This window comes from Ceratotherium simum, chromosome 11 (genome assembly GCF_057802395.1).
Source record: "Ceratotherium simum simum isolate JZ-2026a chromosome 11, ASM5780239v1, whole genome shotgun sequence".
Classification (NCBI taxonomy): domain Eukaryota; kingdom Metazoa; phylum Chordata; class Mammalia; order Perissodactyla; family Rhinocerotidae; genus Ceratotherium; species Ceratotherium simum.
The window spans coordinates 30,272,074-30,290,896 of record NC_141910.1 but is presented as its reverse complement, the minus strand read 5'-3'; the positions used below and the strand labels follow the sequence as shown (position 1 = coordinate 30,290,896).

The window sequence follows — 18,823 nt, the reverse complement described above, 5'->3', positions numbered from 1 at the left end:
TTGGCTAGTATGAGTGAACTCCTAAAATATAATCAACTCGTTGAAAAATGAGGCCACGGACATAACACGGGATAATGGTAAAGGCAACAATGTAATAACTCTCTCTGGCCTCTTGACAGAAAACAACCTCCCTCTCTCCTGGCCACACTCCAATTTCCTACTCTACCCTGCTATCCACAGTAATCATCACCAAAGTACAAAAAGGAAACAGAAACAAATGCTTTAAAAAAAAAAAAATTGGAATCAAATACCAAGAATATTATTACCGAAAACAGAAATATAAAAAGCATTTTAACAAGGCAGTATTTCCACTAAAATTTGAATAAAAAAATGGTTTTGCTTACTGTGAAGTCCAAGCCAATTGTTTCAAACTGCCGATGAATCTTTTCTGCAAGATCATCAAACAGTCTCACTATTGATGGCTTTTCCAGGGACATTGCTTTGCTAAGCCCAGAAGAAACAATTGCTGGCCAAGTTTGTACAATACAGTCCCAATCATGAAGGTTTGCCAAGCATACACCACTGTGATTTCCAAGGAGACAATACAAGGCACCCTGCAGGAAAAAAATGATTTATATGGGAAAAATAATAGGCACCATTTAATTGTAGTCAACCCCATTACACGTTATTTTTAAATTTACTAAACTTTAATTATTTAAATGCTTGATACTGGTTAGTAAAATAGGTTCACACATTTAACATGTTACTTTCAGAAACTTGAACTTATTTAATTGTCATCTAGTAATATTTTCTCTAAGTCATTTAATAGAGGGTTGGCTGAAAGTACGGCTAATTAAATAATATAGAAAAATAAGGATGTTGTTTTTAAGAACAAAGCTTCCATTCCAATTCTCTTCTACTACAATTATATCATAAAGGCCACGATGCGCCGGCCCTGTGGCTTAGCGGTTAAGTGCTCGCACTCCACTGCTGGCGGCCTGGGTTCGGATCCTGGGCGCACATCAACATACCGCTTCTCCGGCCATGCTGAGGCCGCGTCCCACATACAGCAACTAGAAGGATGTGCAGCTATGACATACAACTATCCACTGCGGCTTTCGGGGGAAAATAAATAACTAAATAAAATCTTTAAAAAAAAAAAAAGGCCACGAAATGCGCCACTCAGCATGTTAGGGCATAATGTTTTGAATAATTTCTAAAATAGCAGTTAACATTGGGTTACCAAGTATTTTCCTAGGTATATAAACAGTAGACTACTTAATTATACTGTGTACTTTTTACTCATGAAAATTCAATTAATCAGAATGATTCTGATGACAATAGGTACCCCTTTTTAAGGTACCCCATTTTAATGAAAAGAGCTATTAGTACCAAACTAATAGCTGCAATTTCCTGAACATTCACCCTAACTCAATTCCAATCAGGCTTCTCATCCACGCTGCACTCCACAACTCTTTACAGGTTCTTATAAGGTCACTGGTAACCTTGATTTTACTGACCTTATAGACATTTTTCAATTTTGATCTTACTTGACCTGATTGTCCATTTAAACTGCACTCAACAAGGTAAAAAACATACCACCCAATGAGTTACATCTTCTACAACACTCATGAATTACAGCTATATTGGGGGTCAGCAAACGTTTCCTATAAAGGGTCAGATAGTAAACAGTTGGCAATACAGTCTCTGTTGCAACTACTCATCTCTGTCATTGTAGCATGAAAGCAGCCAGACAATACATGAAGGAATGGACGTGGCTGTGTTCCAATAAAACTTTACTTACAAACAGTTAGCAAATGAGCCCATGCTATAGTTTGTTGACCTGTCTTCCAAATAAGCTTCAAGGAACAGGTTTAGTTCTCATCTTAACTCTCTCCAGAAAGCAAATGACACTGCTGATTGACTTTTCCTTCTGGAAAGATCTCTCCTTGGCTTCTATAATTCCTTCTCGTGTTTTGGTATCTTTTTAATCTTTCCCTTCTCAGTAAGATCTTCTTGGACTTCTAATGGAGTTTTCTCAACACTTGTCCCCTGGTCCTGTTCTCTTCTCACTCTTCTCCTAGGCTCTCTTACCCATGCCCAGAGATCTGAATTATCATGAACACACACTGAAATGGTATCCTTCAGCTCCAAACTCAGATGTCTAACTGCCTACTTGAAAATGCCTCTTAGCTTATGGGAACCACTTCAAATTAAACTTGTCCAAACAAACTAATTCATCATCTATGCTCCATGTTCTCTCTCTCTCTGATGTACCAAACAACCAGCTGTACAATCCAGAACCTTAATAATTTTGATACCTTTTTTCAGTCCCCTCATATTTAACCACCAAGTCTTATCAATTCTCCCTTCTAAATCACCTTCAACCAACCCATTTCTACCTGATGGTATATTTCACTTATACTCTATTGCATCCCTGTGGGATATAGTATTCTCATCTGTGTCATTCCCTTCCTTCTCTGATCTAATCAGAGAAGCTTTCACTCAGTTACTCAAACTTACCATGCTTCTTCCTCTCTCAGGCCTTCCTTCATGCTGATCACACTCCTCTAAACTTTTGGTTTTCCAACCCCCTCTCCCATAAGGCCAGCCAGGCTACTCATTCACTGGCACTCAACTGAAAACTGCATCCTACATTTTCTCCACCGTAACACCAATCATAAACACAGGTAAATAAATAAATAATTAGGGAGGAAAAAAGACTAAACCTGTTTAAAGGTTAAGTGTACTGATGTCTTCAACTTACTTTGAAATACATAAAAAAAATAAGATGGATGGAGAGATGGACAGATATGTGATAGCAAATATAGCAAAATATTAACACAGAATCTAAATGGTGAACATATAAGTATATACTGTAGAATTCTTTCAATTTTTCTGTATGTTGGAAAATTTTCACAGTAAAACAAAACAAAAAACCATATACCTTGAACTGCTGTTGCGTGACATCTTGTCTGTTGGGCCGTAAGAACTCCAAAACCAAGGGAATGATATCTCTGCAACAGAAGTTATATGCTCCCAAGGCAGCAAAAAATGTTTGCTGAGCCTTATTTCTGACCTGGAGAAAGTATTATTAACAGAGAACTTTTATTAAATGGTAGACAAACTAGAAAAACTTTTAAAATGAATTATCAAAAACAAACCCGGGGTCGGCCCGGTGGCGCAAGCGGCTAAGTGCGTGCGCTCCACTGCAGCGGCCTGGGGTTTGCCAGTTCGGATCCCTGGCACGCACCGACGCACCACTTGTCAAGCCATGCAGTGGCGGCGTCCCATATGAAGTAGAGGAAGATGGGCATGGATGTTAGTGCAGGGCCAGTCTTCCTCAGCAAAAAAAGAAGAGCAAGATTGGCAGATGTTAGCTCAGGGCCGATCTTCCTCACAAAAAAAATAAAAATAAAAAAAAACAAAAAAACCTGATGCTTGTTTAAATGCTGTAATAAGAGAAAAATATATTAAAGCATATGCGTTAACAAAAATGAGTAAATTATTTTTATCAAAAGGAAAGCATATTACCAACCACGTCCATGGTTTAGGTTATATTGGTTCAAATATTTTTGATAAGGAGAGACTGAATGGAACTGATATGTATTTGTTAAGTAATATAATCAGCAGATTATACCAAAGTTTTTATTGAGTTACTTTTGATGAGAACTCGAGTCAGATTTTCTGTTGCGTCTATACAAGGAAAATTAGACTCTCCAAAACACAGAACAACTTAACCACAATTCACATGGTGGCAGTGTCCTGAAATCCAAGCATAACGCATAGGAGCAATTATATGGCCCTCATAATGTGATTTAATTAAGTGGCAGCAACATCACACTCAGCACTTTCACCTTTGATTAAATTACTTTCGAAATTTAAGAAATAATTACAAACAGCACAAATAAACATCAAAAAAAGACTAGCAAAATTAGCTTGAATATATTTGCAATTTGAAAGATATTTTCTCCGCCAATAATTTATTTAAACTCTCGTTAAAACGAGGATATTTAGATTGCGTGTAACAAAACGGGAGTGGGGGAGAGCAGAGTGTTTTGACTAGCCTTACCTGACTGTACGAACTTGTAGATAAACGCAGAAGATCTCTCATCATATCTTGATGTATCTTTTTGTATTCACAACCCTCAACAGTTAGTGTTCGTAGCTGCAAAAACAGTGTAAATCAAATCTCAAAGTTTTTACTAGAAGTTTATTTAATTATGAAGTTACACAAATAAATATTCATCTGGAAAACAGTCATTTAAAAAAGTCATCATGGGGGCCAGCCCCATGGCATAGTGGTTAAGTTTGGCACGCTCCACTCCAGCAGTCTGGGTTTGCGGGTTCTGATCCCGGGCATGGACCTACCATCAGCCACTCATCAGCCTCATCAGCCATGCTGAGGCGGTGACCCACATGCAAAGTAGAGGAAGATTGGCACAGATGTTAGCTCAGGGCTAATCTTCCTCACCAAAAAGGAAAAAAGTCATCATGATTTACAAAAGATATTTACCTCATGCTGCAACATTACTCTGTCAATCAATAATGCTCTGATATGTTGTTTTTTCCCATGGAGCTGAAAAACAAAGTAGCCAACACATCAACATTTTCCATAAATGACAACTCAACAACGGTTTCCTCTGAATCCCTTAATGTAAAATATACTATTTCAGTTAATTTTGTGCTTATAGTAGAAATATCCCCTTTAAATGGCTCATTCAACAGCCTGTTTTTCTCTGATAGTTTATTAATGGATCCATGAATGGGAGAGCAATGAAGTTGCTCCTTATTCAGTCAAATACTAAAAGTACAAAAACCGCCTACTAAGAAAATTGCTTGACTCTGTTACATTTATAAATAGCCCTTTCTGGGTAATTGCGTACGTTTACTACAGAATATATCTTTTATTTTTCTAAAAATTATCTTTTCAGCTCTCCTCTACCCTCAATCTTCCATGCTGTCACTAAAGGCAGATATCTGGAACTCAAGGATTGTTTCTCTTTCACGTCTTTATCTCATTAATCATCTAGTCCCCATAATTCCTTCTTTTTCAAAACACTTATCTCCATCCCACTGTCAGTGACTTGATTCAGAGTGTATTTTTCCATCGGGACTATAATAGTCTGCCCTCCCTGCTTCCAGTCTTAATCTCCTACTACTAATTTTTCACACAAGTGGCAGAGTTTTTCAAAATTCATAGACTTGAATATGGATCTTTCCAATATTTAAATCAGATCTACTTAAAAACTTTTAATGACTCCCCCATTGCTGAATATAAAACTGAAACACTTTCTTGGGACAAAACTATAAATGACTAGTTTATATTACCTTCTGCCACTGTTCCCTAAAGCATGCCATGTCTGTATATCTCCTGCCCTTTTACGTGCCATTCCCTCTGTCTAAAATATGTAGCATCCCTTGCCTAAACAATGAACTTATACAACCTTTTTAGACTCAATTTAAACAAAAGTCTCCTATAGAAGAACACTGCTATGAACATCAAATGGCTGACGTAAGTATTCTTTCTTCTGTGCCCCCAGATTAGCTTGTACTGACTTCTGGAGCACAAAATAAAATAAAAGATATATTTTTCTCAGATCTACATAAAGTGCAATGCTTTAAAGTCATGCGTGTGGACAATTCCTATCTTTTACTCCTTCAGGTTCTTACCTGAAGGCAGCCTGAATGCTGCTGCCAAGTTATCATACTCCAAATTCCCACTGAGAGTTCAGAGACTATCATGGAAACTGACATAAGAATTAGCATCAGGAAAATACATTTTTTTCTAGGATTCTTTTGATTATACCACAATTTAATATTTTAAAATCTACTATTTTTACTTATAGGGAAACTTTCTCTCTATGCTGAACAATCGCTAAATCAGGAGGTTATATCAATATTATACGCCTTTAAAAAAAGTAATTCAGAGTTTTAGGTGAAAATACTGACCCGATTTTCCATTGATTTCTTTACTAGGTTAAAGCTTTTCCAACGGGAGTCAAATTCATGTTTGTGAGATCCTTGGAACTGCAAAAGGTCTCCAATAATCTGTGTCAAAGAATTTCAAATTTTATATTTACAAGTCATCACGTCAAACATGGTCATATTAATAATTAAGCAACTATTAAATAACAATTGTACCTTTATGATAAGAAACAAGGACTTGGTATCATCTTCTGAATTATTAAGTATGTGGTCTATAATAGGAGGAAAAAAAGGATTTTTGTTAAAGTGGTTTGAAATACTATAGGACCACTGATATATTAGTTAAGAATCTATTAGTTAAGGAAAAAACACTACCTAATATTCTCACCATTTAAATAAAAAAATGTTAAGTAAAAGCACATATGCTATAGAATAAAATTCCTAAATATTTATTAATAAAAATAAGTTAAATGCATATATGTACTTACTAAGAAGTTTCCTTATGACTCTAGCAATTGCTTCTCGGTGGTTCTCTCTGGATAGATCTATTTTTTAAAAAATGAGAAAAGGCATTTTAAACACATTGACTGCTCCCCAGACTGTTAAAAGTTTATGTTAAGAAGAGATAATCCAGGAAAACAACCAAATGGATCTGCCTTTATCACAGTTGGATTAGTGGCTAGGCATGATACAGAGTAACTTTTAAAATCTTCACATTTACAACTTACTCATAAAACTTGACTCAGCAGGCAAGGAGGAGAGGGAAAAAGCCATCTTTGCCAATATTTCAAAGACACTATTCACTAATTAGAAACCATAAACGCATAGGATTCTCTAGTTAGTTAGGGGTGACCCAAATCAAGCAAACAGAAATTATATCCTAGCAAATTAACATATAGAACTAACTGCAGTGTTAATCTAGCAACAAAGAAATGTGCTCAAGTCCTATTGTTAGGTACAGAACATTAAATTAACATAATAAAATATGTTCTACATAAATATTTATATAAAATTTTACTATGATAAAAAATATAAAGATAGATAGAATATATAAGGGTTATACTATTCCCATTCACATCAAGTATAATATACCAGTTCTAAAGCAATTCTAAACATAAATGAACATTATGATATATCAGAGTCTGCCTCTGCCTCTGCAGACAGAAAGCACCCAAATATTTATTTACTGACCCAATTTCTTTTACTGGCTATTCTTTTATAATAATTTTCCAGTTTCTCCAGAAAATGCAAAGATAACTATCACATAATTAATATTCATTTATATATAACAAAAGACTACAAAAATTTTAACTACAAAATTATTCTATATTAACTCTTGTAGAGTAATTGACAAAAATAGTCCACACAGATTTACTCAAGAGTAGGATTCACATACCATATTCAAGTCCCGTACACAACTTTGTCTCGTCCAAGGACACCATACTTGGTACCCTGTACAAAAACAAGAGTGCTTGTATTTATTAATAATACCAATAAGAAAGACTAAAGGGAAAAGTGTCACTGCTAGAATGTTTAAATCAAAACAAAGATGATGCTCTTTTAACAAACACAGATTTCCCATCTTTAATACTTTAATTCTTTACTATCCTTCTGAAGATTAACGCTATCTGTTTCAGTAAGGACAATATTATTCATCTTAAAGAAAATGTTAACTAAATTTAATGACTGTAGGGGGTAAAATTCACCACCCAAATGAACATAATACTGATATTCGATATTCAAGGGTAAACAAGCTTAAATCTGATAACATTTATACGAAGAAAAGTCAGTTGCTTTATAACGGTATAATAAAGCTTAAAACTAGATACAAAACTCACAAATTTTACTCTAGAATATTATAGCAGACAAGCTTCGTTAGATAATCATTACCCTTCCTCTTTAAATGAGACAAACTGATCTCTCCTACCATTTGCAGTAAAATGCCACTACATCTGAAGAAGTTCAGATGTAAAAACACTGCATTTCCTAACTAAAGATCTGCCATAAAGAATTATGTTACCAGAACCAGACCCAGCTAAACTCATTAAATGGTTAAAAATCATTTTTTAGGTAGGTATGTAAGAACAGATCTTACTGGGGAATATAAACCTTTATATCTGAAATCTAAATCTTCTTCAATGAAAACTATACTTTAATTTTCAACGTTTTACTTCAAAATATGAGATTCAATTCAATAACTTTTTATAAACAAAGAGACAATACTTTCTAAGAGGATGAACATAGGGAAAAATGCCAAGGAAATAGGGAGTAAGCATTTCCAATATAGGGCCAATTAGTAATAAACATAAATTTTATGGTTATTATTCACCACCCATGAACTATATACAGCACTAGTAATGCAGACAACACTGTTTCTAAATCAACATACCCCCATCTACATTGTATTTTTTAAAAAATTAAGTAAGTTATCTCTACCTTAATATTTGGTAGCTATAAATCCTGGGATTTATCTAAACGAGTAATAACATTAAGATTACTAAAATGTCAATTATTTAACTATGTTCCTCGCCATAATCTAGTGCCTAGGATGGCAACAATACATCTCAAGTTTCAAAACCAAGCCTACAGAGTATAAACAAAGAATAGTAATATTTTATAATACAATATGCCGATTTGCTTCATAGAGACTTTCAAGATCAAATTCAAATTCCTAAAACCTGGTTTTTATTTTATAAAGCTCCAACCTTTGGCAACAGCTTGCAAACTGAGCATTCTGTAAAACTGTGTACGGTTGTAAAATATATATGTATCCAGAATCTAGTCAGTAAAAAATAAAATCAGATTCCTTTATAATGAACTTCAAAGGAAATACATCTCTACTGAAATTAGATTTCACCTCCAAAGAGAAAAAAGTGCTGCGCTCAAACAGTAACAAGCATAAAGCATAAGACGGTCACCCCTCCCCCCTTCCCTGGTAGAGCATGGGGAGGTGCTCGTCACAAGCTATCACATGAGAGTACATGTCTCCTCGCTGTTGCTGTGAACGTAAGTAGTTTTCTAAAGTAGGAATACAATTGTACCTTACCCAGTCTGTACTTAGTACCAAATAATATTGAACCAAGCATGCATTTTAATTGTCACAAAATTACTCTTCAAACAACATAAAAAGCAATCTCTATAGTAACTATTCTGAATAATTTTTACTGTATCAAAAAAAAAACCTATCAAAAAAAGACTATCAGTTGAGAATTTGAAATGTTTTTCTTGTATGCATTTCGGACTCTAGTAACACTAATTATACTGTGATAACATTTAAAAATAAGTCTCATCTAAGAGCCCTGATGCTAATTTTTAAAATCCACGTGTCAGTCTGAATTGTTTCCATATCAGAAAATTTGAAGAACTGTTATCACTTATTACAATTATTTTAAAATATATCAACCTGTATGAGATTTTAAAATATTAAGTAGTACATTTAAATAAAAATAGGTTAGGCTTTTACTTTTAAAACCTGAATTAAAACACAGCTTCCATATCTCAAGTGTATAGAGGCATCTGTTTAGATATACATTTCAGCTTTACTTTATTTCTTATCCATCACAAGTTCCTTTTATGCTTATTTATCTAAGATTCAGCTTTAACTGTTCTTTTCTTATCTAATTAATTAAACTCCAATTGGATTGTTTTACACTAAATGTTTCTCAGCAAGTGTAAACACATATTTATACTAAATAGTTCTTCTGATCTTAAGAAGAATAATTTTCTAAAAGAAATCTCTATCCATTACCTAAGTAAGACTTCATGATTGTATCTCTTTGTGGCCGCATTAAAAGTCTACCTGTGCCGGGTTGTACTCTCTGATACTTAAGTCCGCTCTTGTAACTTTTAGTTATGTACATCATCTTAGCTCAACAGACTTAAAGTGCTATCAACACTTACAGATCCAAGTTTTGATTAAAAGCTACAACAGCAATATACATCATTTAAATCAAATACCATCACTCCTCCACCCCAAGAGAAATTCATTCTACTCATTCACTGGTTCATTTTACAAACAGTAATATAATTTGACCTCAGGAACTATATAAAATCCTGGGAAATAATTTCAACACAATATACAATAAATAATACCATTTGTACAATAATAATAAGGTTCAATCAGCCTCATAGCAACTAGATAGTACCAGGCCACCTAATTTACAACAAAATGTGTTCAATATTTGTGCCACTAAAAAAAAAGACCTATAAGTTTTCCACAACTATGTTATTTGTACCACTAGGATGGCAATCTTCTTTAGATCTAATTAGAGCAGAACTATGAAAATAACCACTGGTGGGAAAGAAAGGATGATGAAAAAGAAATGATTAGAACAAAAACAAAATATACACTACAAATTAAATATGCAAACAAATGCTAGATGAATTGTTATGAAACAACTGCAAACAATAATTCTTCCTGTCTGTGAGGGAAAGAATAATCTTCCCTTCCCAATCTTCCCTCCCCTCTCAAATGAAAACAAACATAAAAGTACAAAACTAAGCCACTAGTAGATTTTTCTTCCATTCAAGGTTACAACTGTTTCACAAGAGACAACTGGCCTATTTCTGTGTTCTGTTATCCAATTCAATCCTAGGGATCAATAATAGCTATAAACACAAATGAAAAGCTGGCTCTTACTCTATCATGTGAACAAAAGGCTGCTAAGTAAAGAGAAATCTTACATACTGCTAGGTTTAAAATTAACTCGGAGCATAAGAACTATTTCCATGTCTGACACACAAGCTTTTAAAAATCAATGAAAACAGTCAGAAGGTGAAATAAGGAGAAAACAGGGTTACTCACCGTGGAGTAGTAACTGTTTCCTTTTCTGTGTGCAGCTCCCCCAGCAGAGCTGGGTAGTTTCCTGGAGGTGCCAAGAGAGGTTAGCTAGCCCTGCCCCTCAGCGCATAACAACACATCCTTTCACATATTAATGAAATGGTCTCAACTCTTAGACCTTAAGTATGAATTTTCTTTTTGAGTGAAAAGTTAGTAAAAGCTGAGATCCTAAAAATGATTTAACTAAGAATATCTTAACAGATCTATCAGAGGAAAGGGGGCACAAAGTAAAGAAGAAATATTTGAGATGAAAAATGATGACTCCTCTACCTTGAGTAACCCTGTTTTTATAGATGTTAGTTTTTTGCAACCTGTGATAGCTGGTTAGACCTAAAAGATTATAAAGAGTGTACTGCAAAAGGAGAAATTAATGACAATTTGAGGATTAAAGGCAAGTGTCTAAAATTCCTGTGTGACCCTGGAAAGACATAATCCAACTTCCACATCTATAAAGGTAGAACTATGAGTATAAACTATACCACAAATATTTCTATTAAATCATTAACTAAAGGTTCCAAGAGCAAAATAGAGAGATTCCATTTTAAGATTAATTCAGCAACCTTGGGATCTGACAAAACTGCTAAAAATTAAAATTATACTAAACTAAAAAAGTTTACCCTTAATTACCCTCAGGGGACCTTATTTTACCCATGGAAATAATAAAATTTATAGTATGCACAAAATATTTAGTAACCCTACCATCGTTAAAGGCCAAAAAGTACAATGCAGATGCCATTAGGTATATCATTTACTTTATACTTAGAACAATGAACGCATCTAAGCTTTTTATTTTTTGTCAGTCTGCAATCACATAGCACAGAAAATTGGTTTTCACATTTAGTAGCCATTTCCCTGAACAATGCGATTTTAAGACTATCCTATATACTCTATTAGGAACTAAATTAGATTTTCTTTTTTTTTTTTTTTTTTTTAATTTTTTTTTTTTTTTTATTTATTTATTTTTCCCCCAAAGCCCCAGTAGATAGTTATACGTCATAGCTGCACATCCTTCTAGTTGCTGTATGTGGGATGCGGCCTCAGCATGGCCCGAGAAGCTGTGCGTCGGTGCGCGCCCGGGATCCGAACCCGGGCCGCCAGCATCGGAGCGCACGCACTTAACCGCTAAGCCACGGGGCCGGCCCTAAATTAGATTTTCTTATAGGAAAACTCAGAACTATACTAAATTTCCACTTTTTCATTACTACAATTTTCCTAGAAGACAAATACTACTAATATATGCACAAGGCAAACTTAATAATGAGTGATTTGACAAAAAAAAATTAAGGCAGCTAGAATATTATACCTAATTGAGATTTATAAGTTTAAATTTAAAAAAAGAATTGTCTGAGTTGCTATGTGCTTCCAAAAACTGGTCTGGTATTTCAGAAAATGCATAATGTCCCATAGTACCATAGCCAAATTGTTTGTTATTAACAAGTGACTTCCTCAGGCATCTTCGGCATTACACTAAAGCATTTGTCACAATTACATGTTTCTTTTTCTCCCCCACCCGGTAAATTTTTCTCTATTTCCTTATGAAGCAATTAATGTTCAAAGTATAGAGTTTTCTTTTCATCTACTAGTTTCAAATTGACCTGCTGATCGTAATCTCCAAAAATTATGCTACAGATATTCTTTCTTTACGAGGCAGTGTGATTTAATATCACAGAACAATGGCACTATCAAGTGCAATTATTCGATTAGTTTTTTCAAATCAGTTTACATTTAGAAGATTTTAACAATTATTGACCTATACTAGAATACGCATTTTAGAAATTTAAAAGGCTAACTTTACTTTAGGATACTTTAGTGACAACTAATTTACTATCTGCAAAAAAGTCGAAATGTTACATAAAGAAAATAAATGTTAAAAAGTCACACATTGCCAAAATAAATTAAAATGGCAGATGAAGGTGATACCAGTTAGAAACTGGTTTTAATGGAAAGGATTCTGTTAAGACCTATTTAAAAGCCCAGGCAAGACTTTATAAATTCCCTCTTTTGGGCAATTCAAAGGCAAAGGGCTTCTCATTCATCTTTACTTCTACTTTGTATAATTATTATGCTGCATAGATATACATAACTATAAAGAACCCTAAACATGTGTGTTGTTCAATGATTAAAACAACTGAAGTTTTCCATTTTTATATTTTATTATTACGTATTATTAAATATGCAAGAAAACATTTTATATTTACACTTTAAAATATGTAAACATTATATATCTACATTAAATATAATTTTGTATCACTTCATTTTGTTTTATTAAATTTTTACTCTAAAAGTGAAAATCCAAAAACAAAACTTTTCAGTCTAAATTATCTTTCCTTCTCAACTTTTCTGGGAAAGACCTATAAAGGATACTCAGGATCAATTTTATAGCTTATAATGTATAGAATGTAGGCTAACTATCTATTTATATTCCATGGCATTCATAAAATTCTTATAACATGGTATTCTTTTCCTTATGGAAAATGCATTTCATTATATACAAACCTAATTGTCTTTATAACAACTAAATACATGGGACTTTTGTCCTGATGCACATTTATTTCAAAGGATAGAGGCTTTGCTTCAATTCACTATTTACTATAATACGCACACAGCATGAATACGGCTACATGCTGATACGAACTGCAACTGAAACCTCTAAGCCTCCTGAGCTGACCCTTCAGTACATCCTAATGATCACTTAACACTAAAAGTCTAATCATATACATGGAAGAGACATGCTTTTCCTCTTAAATAAATTATTGCATTAAATGACCACACTTCTCAATTGTCAACACATTCAAGCACACCTGGACTTACTGATGTAATAAATTTGTTATGTATGCAATAGCTTCTTAGCATGCCATAAAAGAGTTAAGTTCTTACTATATTACACACTGTTAAGATCATGAGGAAAATCAAAACCATTTCTGTAGGTATATCATTTTAAAATATTATTTAAAAGTAATCTCAACAAAAATGAATTTTGGTAAAATTGCTCATAATTATATCAGACTATAAAAGTGATAAAAAGAAAAAAGTTCCTTAAAAGAATCCAGCCAATTCCTATGCAAGCTTAAAACAGATTTCTTTACCTGAAATGACCCTACTTCTCCCTCTTCCATCTAATGAGCAATCTAAAGTTCAATGCCTAGAAACAGTTTTTTGAGTGAAATAAAGTGGGAATTTCGAAAAAGTATGACGCCAAACAATGATTATACAAAATATGGGAAAGACAATCTACATTTTAAAACCACTGCTTGAAGGTTCTTAAGATTTTTGCTGCAAAATCAACAAATAATTCTCCCCTTGGTGTTTTTTGAGGGGACGGGGTTACTTACTCATTTTTATGTGATTTTCATTAACTTGCTCAGCAACAAGATGTCGATGTTGAGAGAAAATGACCTAAGATGGTATACTGAAACTAGCATCTACCTACTTAATAACTGAGCTAAAGTTACATACTGCTGATTTCCTTTAAACTCAATTTTTTTCAACTTAAATGGTAGCACTAACACTGGACTAAAATCAAGACATTCGATCAAAATAATAACACTCTGAAAAGCACTTAAATTCATAAAAGCACTTGGTAGATCTAAAAAGTTCAAAATTGTAATGAATAGCATTCAACAATTTTTACTAAAAAACACCAAAGTTTTTTTGCTACAAAATCCTTAAGATTGACTGCTGACCCAAAAAAAGTACTTTTCTTTCCTTTTTAAAGAAGAGTATTTATCTTAATTAACACAGTAAACTAACAGATGAACTTAATATCTCCAAGTTGATATGTTTAATCTGCTTAACACTGAAAGTTATTCTACCCTGGTACCATATGAAAATCTGAATAAAACCTTAGAGTTTATAGACCTAAATTGTGCTTCAGGTATTTTTGGCCTAACAATGACAAAAAGGTTAAAGTGATACAGAAACAACACCAATAGCAAAACCAGTGACTCATTATGCGACTAAGACTTAAAATGCCAAATGACAAATCAGCAAAATATGTAAAGTAGTTATTTTTACTTACAAGTTAGTAACCGGCTCTCCTTTCAGTGGAGGTAGGAGGTTTCCTGAGCCAATTAAACAGTTGTGCACTATAGTGAGACTCTGCAGAACATCATCTCTAGAAAAGATAAAAGGTGTTTTCATATTTTAGAAGACTCCAAATCCCTATTTAACAGAAAGCCTTCTACAGTCCAGGGTGAAATACAAAAATTTTATCAAGTGGGGATATAAAAAACTAAGGCAAAGAAATGGCAAATGTCTTCAGTTTACCCACTTAATAGTGTCACCGATTAGGTGCCCCGTGAAACTCAAAGGTGGGTTTGGAAGCAATTAACTGTTTTCCCAAGTTGTTTCTTTTCCTTTTGTATATTAAGAAGATGTAACTACCAGTCATCCTGAAACTGACCAAGCCTTACCACAAGAACTATGCCCATGACCTTTGCCTTATTTTTAATGCAAAGATCTTTCCAGGAGGAGCTTAGGCCTCATTATGTGCAAGCACGTTCTCCAACTGAGCCTGTGCAAGTGAATACCCACCTCTCCCTTTTGAATATTCATTCCTCAACCGAAATAAAAGTTCCTGCTTCCCTTTGTTCAGGGATGCCATGACTTTGGAAATGATTCCTCATGGCCTCCTATCTGCTGCAAATACACTTTACTTTGTGAGACAACTTTCACTGGTGTAGAGTCTTAACTCACCAGGAGGTGAGCTCACTTGGTTCAGTAACAATACTACAAGGTAATTAAACATATTTACTGGTAATACTAGACCTGCTTACATTTAAACAGGCTCTAAATAATCACAAGCAACAACAACCGATTGCCCTTGGTGAAGCAATTCTGAATTTAATCACCTGTTTACCCAAAGATCACTACCACTAACAAAAATGAAAAACAGCATTACAGAGGATCTTCCATCTTTTAAAAATCGACTAGCTAAACATTTACTCCAAAAAGCAGTTCAGAGTACTATATAGGTGACATAAGTCAATCATACTTCTTCCTCCTCCAAGGCATTTCCTACTGAATTTGCTTATTAAAATTTCCTGGTATTTGGCACATAATAATTTTCTTACTACTATATTTTAGGAACTATCAAAGATTCAAACTATGAAAGTCTAATGGTCTCAAATAATTATTTATTGTTAAAGTCACTTGGGAGAGAAAAAAATAATCTCCCACAGAGATTTCTCTAAGTAACATTAAATTAGTCAATAATATGAATTACTAAAAAGAAACAACCCAATAAAATGCAAGCTGGATCTAGAAAAACAAGCATTTCCTTTCAAAGGGGGCACATCTACACACATTTCCCAAAAGATGCACAAGTGAAACTGCTAAGGAGAAGGCACTAAAAACAAACTAGAGCTTTTCTACTTAAAATGTTTAAATATTTTAAACATTTAATTAAAATGTTTAAATATTTTAAATTTTAAACATTTAATTATAAATATGACAAAATTTGTTATATAAGGCTATATTAAATGATTTTCTAATTACATTTATGGCAGATATTCAAAACACACTGAAAATTAACACATCAGATATGCCATAGACAGAGAGAGAAAAAAAGACACAAAAAGATTTAGCCTGCCAACATACAACAATAACTGACTGTAAAGGAAAACTAACCTAGACATTTCAAGTTCTCCATCCCCACATTGCTGGAGTTTGACGAGCTCAGGCCGAAGGAAGGAGTCCAAAAGATAGAAGGCAAAAGCCACTTCTTCAGAAGAAGGAACATGCCATTGGATTCCCAGATTCCACAAGTCCCCTGGTTTACCCCAGTCCTAGAAAAGAACAGCGTTTGTTCAGCAAGTTGAACAATAGAAATAAGAACATATACATATAATGACATGAAAACATCATATTACCCCTTCATTATCACTCCTGGAAAAGGTCTCCCTGAAGAGCCATTCAAATACGAGTTTACTGTTAAAAGTAACAGTAAGCTTATGTGAGGCTACTGAATTCCCCAATAAAATTATATAGAACTGTGGCAGTTAGATATGGCATACCAAATAATTTCACATACAAACACAAAAGAAGAAAACTAGTTAGCTCCAGCACTATGTTGCACTTTCCAGGTTTAAAACATTCCAATAATAGTTTTTTTTTTTTTTTTTCTATTTTTTTTGTGAGGACGATCAGCCCTGAGCTAATATCCATACCAATCCTCCTCTTTTTTGGCTGAGGAAGACTGGCCCTGGGCTAACATCCGTGCCCATCTTCCTCTACTTTATATGGGACGCCACCACAGCATGGCCTGACAAGCGGTGTGTCAGTGCATGCCCGTGATATGAACCCGGGCCGCCAGCAGGGGAGCTCGAGAACTTAACTGCTACCCCATGGGGCTGGCCCCTCCAATAATAGTTTTAATAATCTACTTCATAAATAAAGAAGTGACACCTTTATGTACAAGAAAAAAAATCCAAGCTTTGAATCCCTTAGAAAAATAACCCAATATATCCCTGAATCCTAAAATATTGAAAATGCTTGCCTTGATAGGAAAGTATTCAGAAGGAGGCTTGTCAAAGCCACCTGGCACACTGCAGTACTCTGTAGGGTAGATAAGTGTGGTAGAACGAAGGAGGTGATGCAAAAGGTTACAAGACAGAGTGTAACCCTGCTTACAGGTTAAATGTAGGGTTCTTTGGAGAATCTTTACAAGCTGCTCCCTATAAAGAAGCAACTTCTTCCCATCCACTCGAGTAATCTAAAAAGAAGAAAAAAAACAGTTGAAGATATTTTGGTTAAAAGATCAAAATCAATAATTAATGCAAAGGTCAGTGTTTGACCACTAAAGTAGCCTAACAGTGTTTCTTAAAATGACTTTAATTCATTTTAGGATTATTTTAATTATATTCTTTTTAGGATTATTTTAATTATATTCTAACAATCAATTCTTTTTCAAAATCCAAACACATTTTCTGGGTTTAGGCTCTTACATGCCATAGTAACATTCTTTTCAAAAGAGCGTATCTCCTTAAAGAGACAAAAATTTACTTAATTGGATTTATCTGTTCTTTGGTTCCCAAACTAACCAATAAAGGAAAGTGAAGTTTCATTGATGGCCAAATTTAGAATGTAGGGGAAAAAAAAACTGCCATGTTTCAAGTAATGAGTTACTCATATTAGAATTCATCAGTAAAAAGTCAAGCACAGTGTTGAATGTGAAATAATCAACAATTACCACTCCTTTGCTAAGAAGAGAATGAGATCTGACTTTTTGCAGCTATATCAAGAAATTTCCGAAACTTAAGACTTTTTATTTTTTTATTTTTATTTATTTTTTAAATTTTTTGTTTATTGCAGTAACATTGGTTTATAACATTGTATAAATTTCAGGTGTACATCATTATACTTCTATTTCTGCATAGATTACATCACGTTCACCACCCAAATACTAATTACAACCCATCACCACACACATGTGCCGAATTGTCCCTTTCGCCCTCCTCCCTCCCCCCTTCCGCTCTGGTAACCACTAATCCAATCTCTGTCTCTATGTGTGTGTTTGTTGTTGTTCTTTTTATGTTTTAAAGTCAACTTTTCAGAAAAAGGATAAATCCTAAAAACAAGTCAACATTTTCATAGTAATATCTTCTTATTCCAAAGATTTACAATACCTCAGACAAAAGTTGAAGATTCCATAGTAACTCCTTGTCTAGCTCTTCTTCATTTAATACATCATCATCTAAAAATGGCAAAACAGTATGGGGGAAAAATATGTATCCAACTAAATACATCGTTTTTAACATTTATATTTAAATGTATTTAATATTGATATTCAGCTATTTCTAATAGCTGAAAAAAAGTCTCTTTTACGGAGACTTTTCATTTCTTTTTTTTTTTTTTGTGAGGAAGAACAGCCCTGAGCTAACATTCATGCCAATCCTCCTCTTTTTGCTGAGGAAGACCGACCCTGAGCTAACATCTATTGCCAACCCTCCTCCTTTTTTTTCTCCCTTTTTCCCTCAAAGCCCCAGTAGATAGTTGTATGTCATAGCTGCACATCCTTCTAGTTGCTGTATGTGGGACGCGGCCTCAGCATGGCCGGACAAGCAGTGCATTGGTGCGCGCCCAGGATCTGAACCCGGGCCGCCAGTAGTGGAGCGA

General features: G+C 34.2%; 1 protein-coding gene across 1 annotated transcript in view; it reads right to left on the bottom strand.

The window, feature by feature from the left end:
- PSME4 (proteasome activator subunit 4) overlaps positions 1-18,823 on the bottom strand; it is an 88,309-nt gene that overhangs the window by 26,402 nt on the left and 43,084 nt on the right. The window contains exons 17-28 of the mRNA XM_087436768.1: positions 18,334-18,401; positions 17,205-17,420; positions 16,337-16,494; positions 14,727-14,822; positions 7,265-7,320; positions 6,357-6,413; positions 6,085-6,140; positions 5,893-5,991; positions 4,457-4,519; positions 4,013-4,108; positions 2,888-3,019; positions 345-554 (exon numbers count right to left, since the gene is read on the bottom strand). Coding sequence (XP_087292894.1) covers positions 345-554; positions 2,888-3,019; positions 4,013-4,108; positions 4,457-4,519; positions 5,893-5,991; positions 6,085-6,140; positions 6,357-6,413; positions 7,265-7,320; positions 14,727-14,822; positions 16,337-16,494; positions 17,205-17,420; positions 18,334-18,401 — 1,307 coding nt within the window. The remainder of the gene's footprint in view (positions 1-344; positions 555-2,887; positions 3,020-4,012; positions 4,109-4,456; positions 4,520-5,892; positions 5,992-6,084; positions 6,141-6,356; positions 6,414-7,264; positions 7,321-14,726; positions 14,823-16,336; positions 16,495-17,204; positions 17,421-18,333; positions 18,402-18,823) is intronic.